Below are 19,440 nucleotides of genomic sequence, written 5' to 3'. Positions count from 1 at the left end.
TCTGACCCCAGAGCCGGGCCCTGGGGAGGGGGCTGAAAGCAAGGGCAGGCTGGCATGTGGAAGGGCCCATTCCCTGGAGTCCCTGGGGTGGGAGGGCTTCTCTCCAGGCCCCGACATGCTCTGGATTCTCTCACCCCTCTCACTGCAGATGTGTGTTCCTGGCATTTTTTCCAAGTTGAGTCTCACTTTGCTATTTCCTGTCCGGTCTCAAGTCACCTCCCCCCCACCACCCCCGCCCTGGCCTGGGAGAAGCTTTGGACCTTGCTCACCACCAGAGTTTTCCTTTCCAGACAGCAGTGTCTAGGGGATGCTGGGAATTTGTGCCCCGTGCATGCCCCCCCTCCCATGGCCTGGCTTGCATGGGGATGGGGAGGGTGTGGCAATGACACAGAGAGAGAGATAGCCCTCCCCAGGTGGGGAGGATCCAAGCCTGCCCCCTCTAACCTCTTCTGCCCAGTGTCTGTGCCCCTATGCCAGCCTTAGCCTCACACTCCCCTGAAGTCAGTCAGGGCCTGCTCTGGACCCATCTCCCACCCGGTGGGAACATTACCTTCTACCCATAGCCAGGGAAGGAGGGGGAAGCCTTTCACGGACTGATCTTGTGGTTCTTAGCCAGTGAGTGCTAGAGTTCTCTAAGCACATGCCAGTTCATCCCTCCCACCTGGCTGAGAAGGGCCCCAGGAATCTGAATTTCTCACCAGCTCCTGGAGATTGTGAAGCTCATTCCTGGAAACAGACCCTGTGGGCATGGTCTAGAGGTCTACTGGCCACCTAGGACTGGGATGGGCATTTGTCTAGAGAGAAGGTAGGGAAGGAAGAGGAACAGGAGGAGGTGTTTGCCCATGGGTTGGAGGGGAAGGGGCATTGGGCCATGGCAGAGAGTAAGGTGTGGGCAATGTAGACCTTATAGTACGCTTCGTAGCACTGCAGACGTGAAGGTGACCAAATGGCAACCAGTCGAGGAGGAAGCTCCCAGCCTAGGAAGGGAGATTGCATATAGACTCTGTGGGGGCAGGTGATACCTCCAAAGCAAGTCAAGTTCAGGAAGCAGCTAGAATTAATAGGTGATGACATTTTTGACCATTCGCTCATTCATTCATTCATTTATTACTTCAGGTAGTTATTGAACATGGGGTGCTGAGAAGGTAGAGATGAATTCATCACAGTCCCTGCCTCCATTCCAATGGAGATACAGATGATTACAGTGTGAGCCCAGAAGCACCCAGAACCCAGCCTGGGTGGGGACAGAGGTGACCGTAAAGGGCAAGAGTGAGGAAAAAGTCTCCCAGAGGAGATTTTCTTTGTTTTTTTAATTTTAATTTAATTTTATTGAGATTTTCTTTTTAGGCATCTTTATTGAGGTATAAGTTATATACAGTAAAATGTACCCATTTTAAGTGTACCATTCAATAATGATACGATGTGTATACCCAGGGAACAGTCACTCCAAAAGTTTCCCTTGTGTCCCTTCCCAGTCAGCCTACCCCATCCCCGGTCCCAGGCAACTAGTGACATTTCTGTAACTGTAGATTAGAATTCCGCCCCCCCCCCCCCACTAGAGTTTCCTATAAATGAGGTCACACGGTATGTAGTCTTTTGTGTCTGGCCTCTTTCGCTCACTGTACTGTGACTGAGTTTCATCCGTGTTGCTGTGAATATCAGTTATTTGTTCCTTTTTCTCATTGATCATTTGGAGGAGGTGATGTTTACCCGAATTTTGGAGGATGACTTAGCCAGATAAACAAAGCAAGGAAGGGCATTCCAGCAGAGGGACTAGCGTGAGAAAAGGCCAAGAGCTCCAGGACACGGGCTGGGTAAAGTTGGGGGGTGTAGGGAGGGAGAGAGACTGACCGTCTCTTTGTTTTTCTTCTCCTCCTTGGGCCTCTCTCCTGCTGCCATCACCTTGTCTGGCCAGTGAAGGCTAGGTTTTGTTTTCAAAAGCGAGACCATTTCCTTCTGGCTGGGCTGGGCTCTCCAGAGAGGGCTGAGGCCAGGCAGGGCCTGAGACTCTCAGGCCAGGCCATCTGGGGCTGGACGTGCATTACGGGGCCACAGCAAATCCATGCACGCTTGTGCTTAAGGGCTCTGGGGTTTCCTTGGTCTCCGGGTTTGTTTTTTCTCTGCGTTAGCTGATAAAACTCCTTTGGCAACATTTCCATCTTGTCCAAGAGGAAAGAGGCATTCACTGCCCATAGCCCGCCCTGAGAAAGGCAGGTGTTGTGGCCACTGGGGCCCTGCTATTCTGGCCTGCAAGGTGCAGGGTCTCAGCAGGCCCTCTGTGGAATGGGAGCTCGAGGTGGAACTTGTGCTGGGCTCAGCATCAGCCTGAGGTCATACAGAGTTGACACCACGCCTGTCCTGCCCCCATTCAGCCCAGCTGTTGGGTCCGCCCCCTCGGCTGTGTGCACAGATGAGCTTGTCCGTGCGGCCACAGATGCCAGAGCCAGCTCTCCAACATGGCTGGAATGTGTTCCCCATGGCTTGGAGCTTTGGAAGCCAGGCTGAGGCAGAAAGAAGTGGTTGAGATGGCCTGCGAGGGAGTGGCTATCACAGACGGCAGCTTCGGTGGACTCACCTGTGATTGCTGCCTCTGTCCCCCACCCATGCTTCCTCCTGCCTCTGTCCCCCATCTTTGCTGTTCCAGGTCACCCTTTACCTGTCCGTGTCCCCCTGTCTACTACTGCCTATTCCGGATGACCCTTGCCTTCTCCAAAGGAAGAGAGGTGTCAGTCATCAGTTACCAAAGTGATTTTAACTTTATCATCTGTTTGTTTGAGGATTCATTCAGACTCAGTGAATGCGCAGGGTTGGGTGCTGAGGCCTCCAGGGGCGAATGGAGCTTTCTTTGGCAAAACTGAGTCAAAAATAGTGGTTCAGCCCCAGCCTGACTCTCACAGCCAAACCACATCTGACTTAACCACTACAGGGCTTTGGGGTAGGACTCTGGGTCCCCCTTGAAGTGAGGGGAGGGATCCTTTGCATGGTGGAGGCTGGAGAATGTGACGGTCGGCTGTGTGATCTCCCACAGGTGACTCATGGGCTGCGGGCGTATGATGGCTTATCTCTGCCCGAGGACGCAGAGACGGTCACGGTGGGCCGGGCCGGCAGGAGCTACTCAGACATCTCTGATGACGAAGACTTGCTGGCTGACGATGCCTCTGGAGGTGAGCAGAGGGTTCTGGTGGTGCAGAGTGGAGGAGGTCAGGGGTGGAGCCAGGGTTCTCCCCGCCCCCCATCCCCGGTCCTTAAAGAGGCCCAGGAAGCTTGCCCAAGGGGGTGCCTCAAGAGATGGGCTGAGAGCCGTGTGCATCCTAAGCCCTGGTCCCAGTGACCCCAAACCCTCCACTTAGAACCTGTGTGACCCTGGTGGCTCACAGGGCCGGTGGCTGCTCCTCTGCCACTGCTGTGTCCTCATAGCACAGGATGATCGGGACTCGCAGGGAGGCGGGAGACGAGGCACAGTAGAGGACAGTTCCCGCCTCCCCTTACCGCACCTCCTCCTGGCCCCGTTGCGAAGGCCAGTGTGACGGGGCCCCTTCCATCCCAGCACGGACAGACCGTCAAGGCCCCGCACCGTGCAGCCTCGACCCACACCCTCTCTGATGGAGGCTTCCACGCTGACTTTCACAAACTGGCATCCCTGGGCTGTGGGGAGGACGCAACAGCTCTGTGCTTCCATGCCCTTCCGCACGGCGTGCCAGGTGCCCCAAACGGTGCTTGGCACCCAGTAGGTACTCAACAAGAACTTGTTGCTGCATAAGTCTCTCTTCTGCTTGCAGATGGCCTGGGTAGTGGGGAACCAGGCAGCGGGGACTTTCAGATGGGTAAGTTGCTGAGGGCCCCCATCCTGCCCCCTGGGCAAGGTCTTCCCCGCCGCAGGGGTCCTGTCTCTGGGGCTGAGGGCCTCGAGGGCTTCGTGGGCCTGCCGTGCAGGTGGTTTTATACTTGCTGAGCAACAGTCGTGTGGACTGGTTGGCAGGTCCCTGCAAGGTTGGGGACAGCCAAGCTCTGTGGTCGTCTGCGCCACAGGGACAGGGCTGAGCGCAGCAGGCAGGAAGCGCCCACGTGTAACAGGTACCCAGAATAGCAAAATTCCCATCTCCCAGCACAGCTCAGCTGTGGGGTCCCTTCCTAGATCCCTTCTTGGGGGTGTTGAGCTGGGGACCCCAGGCAGGGGTGGGCAGATAGAGGCGCTCTGTGGCATAGGACATGTGGGCAGGCTGATGGAGCTGGCAGGGGGTGGAAGTATAGCCTCACCTTGGACCTGGGAGGGACCCTGCCTGCAGGTTGGGTCACCTCTGGGAAGCCAAGGGTTCCTGGGTTGGGGAAGAGGGCTGGGCTTTGTGGAGAGAAAGAACCAGGCCTCCAACAGCTGCTCCTTCCATTAGCACTTGGTGCACAGTGGAGCCGGGGCCAGGCCAGCACTGGGACTCAGTCCCTAGAAGGAACTACCCAGTGACAAGTCCCCGAAGCTCCATATGGTTCCTGCTGCCTTCTCTGGAAGCCAGCGCTGAGCACTCTGCCGTCAGGGCCAAGGATGGAGCTCGGCTCAGGCGGACCACTGGGTGGCCTCACTGCATCCAGTGCCGCCTACCGTGACGCGCCTATACTTCTGCAGGGGTGGGGGTCGCCTCCCTGTGTGACTGCTGCATCAGGGGCATCCAAATGCGAGGGGGTCGTGTCCTACCTGCCAACGTGCAGACAGGAGGGTTGGCCCCTAGGTGTCCTGGTCCTGACTGTGACCTCCCAGCACCCGGGACTCAGAGCCTGCCTGAAGCTTTTCCACATGTAGGTCTTTCCAGCGCTGCAGGATGCCTGGGAGCTGGGCGGGGCCTGTGCACACATCCCACACCCTAGAATGGACTGTGCTGATGCATCGCTGGGAGCTGCCTCTTGCTAAGCCAGGCCTGTCTGCTGAGGCCCTGGTCCGGTCCGTACTGTCCATTTGGAAACATCCACGGCCCCTCCCCTGTCCACCGTGGCAGCTCTGCCCTCTCTGAGGGGTTCTTGCCAGCCCGCCTCCCCTGTGAGATGCAGCTGTGAGGACAGGGGGGTCAGAGGTAGGGGAAGGGGTAGGGATGGGGGAGCAGCAGCTGGGAAGGGCCTGTGCTTGCGAGTGGGGCCTCTCCGTGGGAAGACACAGGGCCTTAGACCCTCCAGGCCCAGCCCTGGTTCTGGCCTGCTGCCCTTGGGGCAGGTCCAGGCAGCTGGGCTGAGTCGAAGCCCTGGAGACAGCAAGTGAGTTTCCCAGCCTCTCCGTGTGCCCACTTCGGCCTTGCCCAAGGGTAGTGCCTTCCCTGCGCTGGGAAGCAAGGGCCATCCTGACCAAGATGGGGCCACACCTGGCCATGCCCCTTGCCTGGGCTCTGGACCAGCCCCACACCCTGGATCCTCGCCTCTGAGATAGTACCCCCCCGCCCCTGCCACTTCCCTCACATAAGGCTGTGGCTGCTGCAGGCTCGCCCCAGCCCTGCCCCATCACCCCCCTTTTGTGTGCCAGTACCCCCACCCAAAAGACAGGCCCCTGGCTCTGACTCCTCCCTGCGACCCCTGCCTACCTCCTCTCACCCAGTTTTTTTCCATCTTCTGACCCGTCTCTCTGTTTCCACTCTTGTCTGGCCTGTCTCCTTGTCTCCTGCTCCCCTCCTCCCCTGCCTTGGGTTATCTCTCTCCTCTTTGTATCTGTCTCATCTGTGCATCATCCTGTCTCATTCTGTATCTCTCTCTCTCTCTCTCTTTCCCTCTCTCCCTTCTGCCTCTGTTTCACCCTTGCTCTCATTCTTCCCCTGCTTTCTCTCTGCTTCTCTGTCATTTTCTTTCTGTCTCTTCATGTCTCTGTCTCTCCCTTTGGTTCCCTCCACCTCCCTTGCAGTCTCTGTCCCTCCTGGCCCCCTCACTGTGGCTCTGCTCGGCAGGCCCCGGCCAGGCCACCCTCCTGTGGCTGGTGAGGAATCTCCTCCCAGTAAGTGAGGCCAGACAGCCTGGGGGGAGGCTCCCTCTGCCCCCCCCCCCCCATTCCCTCTCCCGGCTCTCACTGTGTTGTCCTTTCTCCCTCTCCTCTTCCTCCTTAGCTTGCACTTTGTCATACGTGAGGCTCAGAGGCAACTTTCTTTTTGGGAGTGGGGACCTGGTCGGCCCCTGCCCAGGACACAGCCAGGCCCCATCTGGGCTTCCAGGCCTAAACACGATGGGCGGGGACCCTGGCATTCTCCACCCCCCGCCCCACCAGGCACTGCTTGGGCTGGGACGGGTACAGCAACCCCTCAGGGAGCAAGGCCCTAGAGGCTGGAGGTGACGGGTTCCCGCCTCAGGACTGGCTGATGCTGGGCCCACCCAAGGGACCCAGGGCTCTCGGGCGTGGGGTTCAGGGGCCTGGGTGTATGGCGGACGAGTTCCATTGAGCAGAGAGTTGGTGAGATAGTCTGCCGCGGGGCTGGCGTGGTCAGGTGTGCGTTCCTCACCCCCACCTGGGTGCAGGCACTTCCTGGCCCCCTGCCCCTCCAGCCTGTGGCTCCAAGCGGGCCTTCTGGATGAGGTCAGAATGAGGGCCAGGAGAGAGAGCGCTGGCCGGGGCAGGCACCCAGAGCACACCCATCCCCAGGCAGCTTCACTCACTTACGGTACCTTCGGTGCTGGGGGCTGTTCCTAGAACAGAGTGGGCTTTACCTTCTGCCCCAACCCTCAGGCTCTGGCCACAGGGAGGCAGTTCAGGGTGGAAGAGGGAGGGTGCTCGCCCTGACCCACCCCTGGTCTTGGAGAAGGCGGGGGTGGGGTCAGGCAGGAGGGTCCGAGCCCTTCCCAGGGCCTAGGAGAAAGGGGCTTTGTGGCATCCCGGCCCCCTCCCCCAGGAACGGGCACATTCCTGGGCAGAGGCCCGGCCTCCTCGCCCGCGCTGGGCCATGGGGCTGAGGCCAGGGGCTGGGCTGGGGGACTCTCAATGGGCCTCTGTGCCTGCTCACAAGGGGCCTCTGTGGCTGAGCCCTCGGCCTCCACGCTCGGGCCCACAGAGCCCCACCCACCCAGCACCCAGGAGCCCAGCCCAGCACAGGGCAGCGCTGCCTTCACAAGCACCCTCTCTCGGTGTAGGAGCCCACTCCTGCCCCTTGCTCAACACCCCACCCCGACCCCGCAGGGCTTGCTTAGCCCAAGCCACAGAGGGAGAACATTCTTGCTGGGGGGTGGGGGTCATGTACCCATGTGCACCCAAGAGAGTGAAGTGGGAGGAGGACAGGCCTTGTAGTCTTGCACGAGGTCACAGGGCTGTGAATGGCAATTTTACTCCAGAAGCTAAGCTTTTAACCACTAAGCCACACTGTCTCTCATATAGTAATGGCTCATGTTTTATTACACACCTACTATGTGCCAAGCTCTGTTCTAAAGCACTTACATATTTAACTCATTTGTAACTCATTATCTTGGCACTTATAATTAACACCTAAGTTCATGAACGTTATTAAGATTTAATGCATTAAAAATCTCGTACATGGGGCGCCTGGGTGGCGCAGTCGGTTAAGCGTCCGACTTCAGCCAGGTCACGATCTCGCGGTCCGCGAGTTCGAGCCCCGCGTCGGGCTCTGGCCTGATGGCTCAGAGCCTGGAGCCTGTTTCCGATTCTGTGTCTCCCTCTCTCTCTGCCCCTCCCCTGTTCATGCTCTGTCTCTCTCTGTCCCAAAAATAAATAAACGTTGAAAAAAAAAAATCTCGTACAGGGTTCAAATCTTGGCTCAGTCGGTTAAGCGTCCGACTTCGGTTCAGGTCATGATCTCACGGTTCGTGGGTTCAAGCTCCATGTTGGGCTCTGTGCTGACAGCTCAGAGCCTGGGGCCTGCTCTGGATTCTGTGTCTCGCTCTCTCTCTGCCCCTCCCTGGCTCGCACTCTGTCTCTCTCTCTCTCTCTCTCAAAATTAAACACCAAAAAAATAATGATAACAGGGGCGCCTGGGTGGCTCAGTCTGTTAAGCGTCTGACTTCAGCTCAGGTCATGATCTCGCGGCTTGTGAGTTTGAGCCCCGCGTCGGGCTCTGTGCTGACAGTCCGGAGCCTGGAGCCCAACTTCAGATTCTGTCTCCTGCTCTATCTCTTCTATCTCTTCCCTGCTCATGCTCTGTCTCTCTCAAAAATAAACATTGAAAACATTTTTTTAAAAAAATCTTGTATCTAATGCTCAGGAAACTGTGTGTGCACGTGTGTGCGCGCGCGCGCATGTGTGTGTGTGACTTATTTGCAGCTTGTATTAACTTGTACAACTTCCGTATGAACTCACGAACGTGATATTTAATACATATAAAACATCTTTATACGGTAGGTGCTTAAGAAACAGTTGTATGTGTATGCTCACACCAATCTGATATGTTTATTGTCTGTCATTTAATAGGCACCTGCTATGTGCCAGACTCTGTTCTAAACACTTACACATATTTAAACTTATTTGTAACTCATTAACTTGGCATTTATAATTAATACCTAAGTTCATGAATGTTCTAAAATTTAATACGTTAAAAATCTTGTATAGGGTGCCTGGGTGGCTCAGTCGGTTAAGCATCTGACTCTTTTTTTTTTTAATTTTTTTTTAAGCATCTGACTCTTGATTTTGGCTCAGGTCATGATCTCGTGGTTTGTAGGATCGAGCCCCGCGTCAGGCTCTGCGCTGAGAGCATGGAGCCTGCTTGGGATTCTCTGTCTCCCTCTCTCCCTGCCCCTCCCCTGCTCACACTCTTTCTCTCTTTCTCAAAATAAATATTTTTGTTTAAATCTTGTACATAATAGGTGCTCAAGAAACAGTTTCTTTGTGTACGTGTAGCACACTAGTCTATGTGTACCATAGGCATATGATATGAATTGAACTCATGTTCATATGAACTCATGAACATTATGAGATTTAATGTGAATAAAATGTCTTGTATATAGTGGGTTCTTAAGAACAGTTGTGTGTATATGCTCACATCAATCTGATATTCATCCCTTGTGTATTAGGCACCCACTGTGGGCCAAGCACTAACTCTGGGGATACAGAGGTGAATGAGATGCAGGTTGCCCTCTCATCAGGTTTATTCTAGGGGGTAGTGAAAGCGACCACAGCTTCTGATTCTCCGGCACTTGCCCTGTGCCAGGTGTTGCAACACTGTGCATGGGGAGATGTGCGTGTAAGCACGATGTCATTTATTCCCTACAGCCACCCGGGGTGGTAAGTGTAATTAGCATCCTCATTCGACTGAGGAGGAAACAGAAGCTCAGAGAGGTGAGGTCAGTGCCTGTGGTGTGGCTGACCTCAGAACCCCTGGTTTTCACATGATACTCCACAGTCCGTGCGTGACCAGGCAGGATCGACACGATGCAAGAGGGAAGGTGTTCTGATGGAGGAAGCACAGGGGAGGGGGGCGGTGGTCCTGAGCAGGGGTCTCTAACCCAGCCGGGGTTGGAGGGTGGAGGCCAGTTCAAGCGCTTTTCTTGGAGGAGGTGATGGCTGAGCTGAGAGCCCTGAGGGATGACTAGAACCAGCCAGGGAGGAGTGGGAGGCATGTCTCGGTCCCTTGTGGGTGACCCCTGTGCCAGGCCAGCCTCCTCTGGAAGCCAGTTCTTCTTGTCCAGCCTTCCTCGGTGCCGCCGGGGGTCTTTTCGGCACCATCACTTAGTTTCTGCGTCAGGCTACTTTCCCGTTGGTTGAGGCCCCTCACTTATGGGTGGGGCCTCGGCTTTGACCCTGGGCAGGCCTGCCACAGCCACTGTGACCAGTGCTCGTACGGGCAGTGCTGGGCATGGCTGTGGGCCCACGGGCGCGGGCTGGGCCAGAGGCCGCTGGAGACCATCCCCAAATCTCCACCCCCTGGCCCAGCGGCCCGGGGCCGCCATATGCCAGGCTGGACACCTCCTGGTGACAGCCTGCTCCTCTCTGCAGTTTATTTCCGGGCCCTGGTAAACTTCACTCGCTCCATCCGCTACAGCCCTCAGCTGGAGGATGCGGGCTCCGAGGAGTTCCGGGAAGTGTCCGAGGCTGTGGTCGACACGGTGAGGTGAAGGGGCTTGGGCGCTCCCCGAGGGTGGGGGGCAGGACAGGATGGGGTGAAGGCATCTGGAGGCTGACGGTGCCGTGTCACTCTGCAGCTTGAGTCGGAGTACTTGAAGATTCCCGGAGACCAGGTTGTCAGTGTGGTGTTCATCAAGTGAGAAGGGTCCCCTGGGGGGCCGGTCAGGGAAGGGGGGTGCTGACCTGGAGGGAGGTGACAAGGAGGGGAAGTAAGAGATGCCTAATGAGGTGGATCTCGGTCGGTGGAAGGTCAGGAATTTGGGGAGACAGTTGAGACCTTAAATTGCCCCGCTTGGGTTCCAGGCTGTCTGGGAACAGGCACAGAGTCAGGAGATCGGGCCTGAGCCTCAGGCAGGGGGCGGAGGGAGGAGCTGAGGCTGCAGGTGTCTTTCTCATCCTGCTCCCCTGCCCCATCCCCATCCCTAGGGAGCTGGACGGCTGGGTCTTCGTGGAGCTGGACGTGGGCTCCGAAGGGAATGCAGACGGGGCTCAGATTCAGGAAGTGCTTCATACCGTCATTTCCAGCGGCTCTGTTGCCTCCTACGTCACCTCTCCCCAGGGATTCCAGTTCCGGCGCCTGGGCACAGGTAAGCCCATCCTGGGACCTGGAGCACTTCTTCGTTCCTCCCAGTGTCCCCTCCATGGGCTCTTCTGGCTTGGGGTCTGTACACCACTAGGGACAGGGAGCTCACTACCTGAGTCCACCCCATCAGTCTCTGTGCAGTCCTGGCTTGGGTTGAGTATAACCTGTTTCCTCTAGCGTGTACCAAACTATGTTTTTTAATTAAAAAAAAATGTTTTAAGTTTATTTATTTATTTTGAGAGAGAGAGTGAGAGCACAGGCAGGTGAGGGGCAGAGAGAGAGAGGGAGAGAGAGAGAATCCCAAGCAGGCTCCGTGCTGTCAGCGCAGAGCCTGATGGCACAGGGCTCGATCTCACAAACCGTGAGGTCATGACCTGAGCTGTGATCAAGAGTCGGATGCTTAACCAACTGCGCCACCCAGGCGCCCCTAACATGTACCCGGTTAGATTTAATCTCCGCTCGCTCTCTCTGTCTCTAGACCTCTGTACACCGACAATAGGTAATGATTCCTTTCTGCATATAGAACTTTCAGATCCAAACGCGTTTGCATTTAATAATAACCAACAAATGTTTACCGAGAGCTGACTATGTGCTGGGCGCTCAGTAAAGCCCTTGTATCCAGCCTCCGTCCAGACTTCATAATTCCTGTGAAGTAGATATTCCTCTTATTTTAGACGTGAGGGGGCTGAGGCCCAGAAAGGACAAGTGGCTTGTCCCAATTCTTCCACAAAGCCCCATGTCTGTGCCAGTCTTGCCAGAACCCATGATGACATGAGATGAGCACAGCACCTGAGGCTCAGCGAGAACAAGAGAACGGCCCCCGGTCACACAGCTATCGGATGCAAAGGCCTGGCCTTTGAGCTCTCGGTCAGCTCAGGTTTCTTTGCACGGCACCCGCCACCCCCAGGCTCCTACTTTGACTCCCTGAGTCTTGGCTTCTCCAAGCCAGACAGGCCCCATTCATTCCCCCACAGGCTCCGCTTCTCAGAGCCGTCACCATCCCTGAGTCAGGAGACCCAGAGCTGAACAAGCGCTTTCCCTATCATGGCGTAGCCAGATCGGAAGAAGACAGTGTAGCCATCGCCTCTGTCATTCGGCACACAAATCCCCAAAGAACGCACCCAGAGATCAAGTTTGCTCGGGGCCCAGCCCTCTCCTCCCCACTTTTCAGTGGGCCTTCCTGGTTAGGGATGGTGGGATGGGCCTGGCTCAGCCCTGCAGCCCACGGCTCCCAGGTCCCAGACGGGACGGTGCTGATCACACCTTCCTTTCCAGCACAGACACCCCCGCCCCCTCCGGCCGCCGTGGCGGCCGCAGTGACACCAGGTGAGAGTGTAAGGAAGGATGAGGGTGAGACGCCCGGGCGTGGCCCACAAGCCGCCCTCTCTCCCCTTCCCCTCCGTCCTCACTGGGCCAGGCTGTGGCCTGCACGCGTGTGATGTGGTGGTTGCATGCGCGTGGCTTGCTAACCGTGTGTGGGGTTTAGGGAAGGGATGGCTGAGGCCACCGCCACCCGTCCCCTGTCCAACGTGTGCCGTGATGTGTCCACCGTGTGCCCCTCTGCCTCACTCGAGTCTGCCGGACGCAGGGCGCTGAAGCCCCCTGCCAGCCACGCGGTGCCTGTGCTGCCCACGACACCTCCCGCCCCCCCTTCCCACCCTGCCCCTCTGACGCCCTCCAACCCCCACAGTGCCCCAGTTCCCAAGAGTCTGCACCGAGGCCGAGTTCGCCTGCCACAGCCACAACGAGTGTGTGGCTCTGGAGTATCGCTGTGACCGGAGGCCCGACTGCAGGGACATGTCTGACGAGCTCAATTGCGGTGAGGGGCCGGCCGGGGCCACAAGTGGCCCGAGACACCGGGCAGGGCCGGGGTACCCCTGGGCCTCCGTGTCAACCGTGAGGGTTTGGTGCGGGCGGGGGGGCTCTGAGGAGGGTGGGCAGGAGGACAGGGTGGGGGCACCGTGTGTGGCAGGGAGGTACAGGGAGGGCCTGGGCGGTGTGGGGGCCGGGGCCGAGGACCGTGCCAACACCAGGAGGGCTCTGTCCACAGAGGAGGAGGTCCCAGCGGTCAGCTCCGTGTCCCCCACTCTGGTGGAGACCCCACCGCCGGTGCCCTGGCTGGAGGCAACCACCATTCAGCAGCTGCCGGGCACCCCCGCTCCGCAGCCTCTGCTCCCCGGGATAGCCAGGCCTGTGCCCTGCGGGCCCCACGAGGCCATGTGCCACGACGGGCAGTGCCTCCCCAAGGACTACATCTGCGACGGGCAGGAGGACTGCAAGAACGGCAGTGATGAGCTGAACTGCGGTGAGGACCCAGGGTGCGGGAGTCGCGGGGCTGGCGGGGGGCAGGGCCGCTGGCTGAACCCGGCCTGGTCCCCCAGGTCCCCCCCCGCCATGCGAGCCCAACGAGTTCGCCTGTGGGAACGGGCACTGTGCCCTGAAGCTGTGGCACTGTGACGGCGACTTTGACTGTGAGGACCGCACCGATGAGGCCAACTGCCGTGAGTGTCCTGGGGTCCATCCGGGCCCTATTCCCCCTGCTCTCTCTGGCTGAGTGTGAAGGCCCTGGGGACAGACTGGAGGGTCTTTCTCTCTCTGACCCCAGCAGTGAGGGGTCTCGGCTCTGAGCTGAACTTGGTAGGGAATCACTGCGGCCAGACTGCCTGTGGCTGATGGCTCCTTGTTTCTTTTCTTTAGTTCAGTACCATTAATCTTCTCTTGGTTATTTATGCTTGAGTATAGGTCAGACAAGTGGCTGAGAGGGCTTCATACCCCAATGTCCCCTGATGATCGGACTCTTGGCAGGTGAGGGAGTCAAAGCCTTTCCCGGACAAGTATAGGGGTTCTTCACATAGAGCTAGTTCTGAGTTTTTTGGACATCCATCTGCCCAACTCTCTGTCATCTCCCCATTCAGCCATCCATCCATCGTTCATTGGTCCATCCATCCATTCCCCCAGCTGTCTGTCCCTTCGGCTGTCTGTTCGCATAGCTCTTCATCCACCTGTCCGCCCGTCGACCCAACATCCTTCCTTTCTCTTATCCATCCGTCCAACCAACTGTCGGACACCCAACTATCCACCCGGCTGACGTGCATCCACCTAGTCAATGTTAAGGACATTATAACAGCTGATGGGTGAGGCTGGAGAGACAAACACCCTATCGGGTAGCATCTGAGCGTCCTGTCCTGCTGGAGATTGTTAGTCTGAGACTGACGATAATCTTCAAACCATTTCTCTGTGATCCCGGATCACATGTTGACATTCCTACGGTCCTGTCCACTGGTAGCTCCTCGCCTTCCTCTCTACCTTCCCTGCCCCACGGTCCACGCTGGAAAGAAGCGGCAGCGGGCCACTTGTTAGGATGTCCTTCCTGTGGCTCGAAGCTTGTCTGACGAGACAGCCCCTTGGGAAAGAGAAGTAATTGAGGGCTTTAGTTGAAAAGCACTTCTCATCTGGGGAAAAGTCCCAGGAGACCAAGTCCTGGTTGTCAGAGCCCCGAACAGAGAACGTGAAAGCTAAGTGGCCTTGGGGGCTCAGAGGGCGTTGGGACAGAAACCCCCAGGTCGGTAGATAGCTGCCTCCTGGCCTTCTCTCACTTCCTTCTCTGCAGATGTGTGGCCTCCTCTCCTACGCCACTCTGCCTTCTCTGTCCCCGTCCGTGTGTCTATCTTAAGGTCAGTCTCCCTGAGGAAGAGTGTCAGTCCCCCCCTACTACAGATGCCTCGGGCCCGGCCCTGGTGCCGGGCCGACTTCAGGCCTCTGGCCAGTCCACAGGTGGCCGCCTCAGGTCAGGGGCCACCCCGGGCCAGTCAGAGGGGACAGAGCAGCGAGGTTCGGGCTGTGGCAGGGTCCCTTGCCAGGCCTTTCTGATAGAACTGCACCAGGTCTCACCTGGTGTCTGGGGATCCGGCCACTTTGCCTGTGCCTTTGACAGAGGTCTTGTGCTTGTGAGGGTGGCTGGATGTGGGAGTTGCTGAATGCCTCTAACGTGCCAGGTATGTCTCTGTTTTGGGGAACGCAGGTGGAGTGAGTGGTGAGGACAGGGAACCGTGATGAGCCATTTGATGGCCGACTAGTGACGGTGGGCAGTGTCAGGGCAGCTGTGTGTCACGAGGATGAGATGAGGGAGTGACCCTGGGGACACCAGGGAAGGTGGGCAGGTAGGGAGTGGGAGTGGTTCCCCCCCCGAGGGCGGGGCCTGCTGCCCACACCCCCTGGCTCTGTCCCCTAGCTGCCAAGCGCCCCGAGGATGTGTGCGGGCCCACGCAGTTCCGCTGTGTCTCCACAAACACGTGCATCCCAGCCAGCTTCCACTGTGACGAGGAGAGTGACTGTCCCGACCGCAGTGATGAATTTGGCTGCAGTGAGCAGGGGCAGGGGGGTGGAGCCGTGGGGGGGGGGGGGGGGTGTTGGCGAACCACCGGCCCCAGCGCCCGCCGTCCACAGTCTTAGCCCTTCTCTCCTCCCCCACTCCTCCTCCCTGTGCCCTTCATACCCCTCACTCCTGCTCTGGTCGCCCCAGTGCCCCCACAGGTGGTGACCCCTCCCCAGGAGTCCATCCAGGCTTCCCGGGGCCAGACAGTGACCTTCACCTGTGTGGCCATTGGCGTCCCCACCCCCATCATCAACTGGAGGCTTAACTGGGGCCACATCCCCTCTCATCCCAGGTATGGCTCTGAGCCCGGGCAGGCGCTGGAGATGTGGGGGGCGCTGGGCCAGTGGCCCCGGCCTGACCCCACCTCTGTCTCGGGGCCCTCCAGGGTGACAGTGACCAGCGAAGGAGGCCGTGGCACACTGACCATCCGTGATGTGAAGGAGGCAGACCAGGGCGCCTATACCTGTGAGGCCATGAATGCCCGGGGCATGGTGTTCGGCATTCCCGACGGGGTCCTGGAGCTCATTCCAAAGCGAGGTACGGCCAGCGGGCACACGGGCCCTGGGGGGGGGCTGGTGAGGCCAGGGCTGCTTGCTGGTGACCAGCCGCAGCCCATTCCCATGCCACCCGGCAGGGCCCTGCCCCGACGGGCACTTCTACCTGGAGCCCAGCGCCTCCTGCCTGCCCTGCTTCTGCTTTGGGGTCACCAGCATTTGCCAGAGCAGCCGCCGCTTCCGAGACCAGATCCGGCTCCGCTTTGACCAGCCCAATGACTTCAAGGGTGCGTTGGCGGGCGCTGTGGTGGGCTTGGGGGGGAGGCAAGAGGGCGGATATGGGAGCACAGCACGTGTGGGCAGATGGGGCCGGGTTCACGGAGGGGCGCAGGGTCTCTGAAGAAAGGCTGAGCCCTGTGAGAACAGCACTTGAGGGAAAACAAACGTTTTAGGAAAAGCCACACCCACACTTGATGTCTGCTTTGGGTTATGAAGAGGATGGGCTCTGGGGCCAGATTCCTTGTTTAAATTCTGATACTCCCTTACGAGCTGTGTGCCCGTGGTCAAGTTGCTGTCTCGTGTCTCAATGTTCTCATCTACGAAATGGGGATAAAATAAGGACTATCTACCCCGCGTTGCTGTAAGGACTTAACGGGTTAATACAGATGAGCCATGCTCATCCGTGGTCAGTGCCCCGTCCATGTGCCCTGGTGTCATCGTCACCATCCTCGTCATCCTCATCCTGAGAGACTGAGAGGTGCCAGTGTCCCCAGAGCCGAAGAACCAGGCTTTGGCATCTTCTTAGCCTGGGGCTGACCTCCAGCTGCCCCAATTACTGTCTGTGTGACTGTCGGCTTCTCTAGGCCTGTTTTCCCAAACATAAAGGCAGGAACGCAGTTGGCCTGTGTTCTCTCTGGCAGAATGGCCCGGGCCCAGAAATCACAAGGACCTGGGTTCAAGTCCCAGCCCTCATTTACCGCCTGACATCAGGCTGCCTCCCATATCATTTTCGGCATCACAAAGGATTAAATGCAAGGAGGGGCTTAGATGCCCACCTAGTAAGCACTCGGTCAGTGCTGTGGCTTGACAGTCTTGGACAGCCACTGTTCTTACTCTCCTAAGGTGAGGACCCTGAGGTCCTCTGAGAGACGGTGGGGCCTCCCTAGGGTTACACACAGCTGTTTAGAGGAGAACCAGAACCCAGGCCTGTCTGACTGGAATCAGAATGGTCAGGGTGGGCAGGGATTCCAGCGTGAGCAGGTTGGCCTGTGCGTGGATGGTGACTAGGGGGCAGGAGCTCTGAAAACATCCCTGGAAGGGAGAGAGGGAAGCAGGCCGGGGGAAATGTGGCCTGGTCCTGAGGGCTATGTATGGTCATTCTGCAGGTGAGGGTCTGGATTCATCCGTGGGTACAGGGATTTCATTTACGATCGAGGGGAGAAGCTACTTCCAGACAGATGTAGACTTAGCACAAGGAAGGAATTTCTTTTCTTTTTTTTTTTAATTTTTTTTTTAACGTTTATTCATTGTCTGATAGAGAGAGAGAGACAGAGCGTGGGTGGGGGAGGGGCAGAGAGAGAGGGAGACCCAGAATCCGAAGCAGGCTCCAGGCTCCGAGCTGTCAGCACAGAGCCCGACGCGGGGCTCGAACTCACAGACCGTGAGATCATGACCTGAGCCGAAGTTGGACGCCTGACCGACTGCGCCACCCAGGCGCCCCACAAGGAAGGAATTTCTAAGAGTCAGAACTGTCCAGGGTTGGGAGGGACTGCCTTTGGAGGTAATGAGCCCCCCATCCATTAGAGCTGCTCAATGTGGTAGTCGCTAACAACATGTGGCTCTTTAAATTAAAATTAATTAATTCACTTTCTCGGCCACACTCGCCACATTTCAAGCGCCCACAATGTACCATGTTGGAGAATACAATGTAGAACATTTCTGTCCTCACAAAAATTTCTCTTGGATAGTTAGTGCTGCACTAGAGATCTGGAAGGATGCTGTAGAGAGAAATCGCACGTGTGTGTGTGTGTGTGTGTGTGTGTGTGTGTGTGTGGCAGGGGGGCAATTGGACTAGATGACCCATCATAATAGTAACAATAACAACAGCTAATTGTTTTTGAGTGCTTCTTTTGTGCCACACTCTGTTTTATAAGCATTTTATATCAATTTGCTCAGTTTCTCTTCCTAATAACCTTATGAAGCAAACCAGTATTGTGTCCGTTTTACACATAAGGAAACTGAGGCCTTTTTTCAAACTCCTACATCTGGGGAGGGTGGTTGAACCAGGACTTGGCATCTGTTCTTCAGCCCCGAGTAACTCTCTTCTGCCCCCTGAGGGCCATTCCAACGCTGACAGTCCACGGATCTGTCCTCAAAACCAAAGGCTCTGAGAAGTCCTGCTACAAAGAATCCATTCCCTTGACCTTTTTCTGACCCTGTGGTTCCCAGCTGTCATTCTTCAGCACTGACTTTCCCCAGAGCATGCTTTAGGAAGCACTGCTCCAAAACTGTAGGGAAGAGAAAAAAATTTTTAACTTGGCGAAAGAGACCGAAGTTCTCTTTAAATCAGCTTTCTCCCAGAACCTTCCCGTCTTTCTGGCTAACTGCCTTTCAGGGTGGGTATCTCCGGCAGGCATGTGCTGCAGCCCTCAGCCCTCCCTCTTGCCGCCCGCAGGCGTGAACGTAACAATGCCCGCACAGCCCGGCATGCCGCCCCTCTCCTCCACCCAGCTGCAGATCGACCCCGCTGTGCAGGAGTTCCAGCTGGTCGACCTGTCCCGACGCTTCCTGGTGCATGACTCTTTCTGGGCTCTGCCCGAGCAGTTCCTGGGCAACAAGGTAAGGGACTGGCCTGCTGCTCTGGATGGGGAAAGGGCCAAGCCCCCCTCACAGGCCCACAACCTGCCTGGGCTCCGCTCCCTCTGAAGCCGGTAGGCAGCAGGACAGACTCCGCTCTGGAGACCGAGCATCCCAAAGGCAGAGCCAAGCCCCACCCAGCTCTGCCTCCCTGTGCCCAGCTCTGTGCCAGGCATACGGCGAGCACTAGACACGGAGGGGCGGAGGAAGGGGTGACTGGACACGCAGCAGGCTTCAGGTGTGCCCCCTTCCCTGCCCTGACCGGCCCTGTATCGGCCAGGTGGACTCCTACGGTGGCTCCCTGCGCTACAAGGTGCGCTATGAGCTGGCCCGAGGCATGCTGGAGCCAGTGCAGCGGCCAGACGTGGTCCTCGTGGGAGCCGGATATCGCCTCCTCTCCCGAGGGCACGTGCCCACCCAGCCTGGCACGCTGAACCAGCGCCAGGTTCAGTTCTCGGAGGTAGGTGGTGCCTGAGCTCTCGGGGCTGGGCGTGAAGGGGCCACAGGCTGGGCAGGTGCTAATGCGTGTTGCCCCCCACGCACCTCTGTTCGTATCTAGGAGCACTGGGTCCATGAGTCTGGCCGGCCAGTGCAGCGGGCCGAGATGTTGCAGGTGCTGCAGAGCCTGGAGGCTGTGCTCATCCAAACAGTGTACAACGCCAAGATGGCCAGCGTGGGACTGAGTGACATTGCCATGGATACCACCGTCAGCCACGCCACCAGCCACGGCCGGGCCCACAGCGTGGAGGAGTGCAGGTGCCTGAGCTGGCAGAGTCCCCAGCCAGGATAGGGGGGAAACGGCAGGGCCCTCACGGTTCCTGTAACCACTCTCTTGGTCCTGTCCCCACAGATGCCCCATTGGCTACTCTGGCTTATCCTGCGAGAGCTGTGATGCCCATTTCACCCGGGTGCCTGGTGGGCCCTACCTGGGCACCTGCTCTGGCTGCAACTGCAATGGGCATGCCAGCTCTTGTGACCCTGTGTATGGCCACTGCCTGGTGAGTGGGGCCAGTTGACCCTCGGACGCTGGCTAGGGCCCGGGAGCATAGATAGGTGGGAGGCCCAAGCTGAAGCCTTTTTGTGCCCATAAGCTTAGCATGAGCCTCTA

The 19,440-nt window shown here is 57.7% G+C and overlaps 1 protein-coding gene across 12 annotated transcripts in view; it reads left to right on the top strand.

Moving 5' to 3' along the window:
- The window catches only part of HSPG2 (heparan sulfate proteoglycan 2), a 98,423-nt gene that overhangs the window by 30,724 nt on the left and 48,259 nt on the right, over nt 1-19,440 (top strand). For 7 of the 12 annotated variants that reach the window (XM_040464133.1, XM_040464115.1, XM_040464177.1 and 4 more), the window contains exons 2-18: nt 3,029-3,164; nt 3,780-3,824; nt 9,896-10,005; nt 10,102-10,160; nt 10,451-10,611; nt 11,883-11,933; nt 12,298-12,426; nt 12,658-12,912; nt 12,989-13,108; nt 14,839-14,970; nt 15,130-15,274; nt 15,368-15,519; nt 15,617-15,763; nt 18,151-18,314; nt 18,613-18,792; nt 18,892-19,088; nt 19,183-19,330. In XM_040464133.1, coding sequence (XP_040320067.1) covers nt 3,029-3,164; nt 3,780-3,824; nt 9,896-10,005; nt 10,102-10,160; nt 10,451-10,611; nt 11,883-11,933; nt 12,298-12,426; nt 12,658-12,912; nt 12,989-13,108; nt 14,839-14,970; nt 15,130-15,274; nt 15,368-15,519; nt 15,617-15,763; nt 18,151-18,314; nt 18,613-18,792; nt 18,892-19,088; nt 19,183-19,330 — 2,331 coding nt within the window. The remainder of the gene's footprint in view (nt 1-3,028; nt 3,165-3,779; nt 3,825-9,895; nt 10,006-10,101; nt 10,161-10,450; nt 10,612-11,882; nt 11,934-12,297; nt 12,427-12,657; nt 12,913-12,988; nt 13,109-14,838; nt 14,971-15,129; nt 15,275-15,367; nt 15,520-15,616; nt 15,764-18,150; nt 18,315-18,612; nt 18,793-18,891; nt 19,089-19,182; nt 19,331-19,440) is intronic. The other 5 variants (XM_040464194.1, XM_040464150.1, XM_040464186.1 and 2 more) reach the window with 1 other exon arrangement.

Source organism: Herpailurus yagouaroundi, unplaced genomic scaffold (assembly GCF_014898765.1).
Source record: "Herpailurus yagouaroundi ecotype Mexico unplaced genomic scaffold, PumYag 77, whole genome shotgun sequence".
Taxonomy (NCBI): domain Eukaryota; kingdom Metazoa; phylum Chordata; class Mammalia; order Carnivora; family Felidae; genus Herpailurus; species Herpailurus yagouaroundi.
The sequence above is the reverse complement of the archived record's forward strand: the minus strand, read 5'-3'. Positions and strand labels throughout refer to the sequence as shown.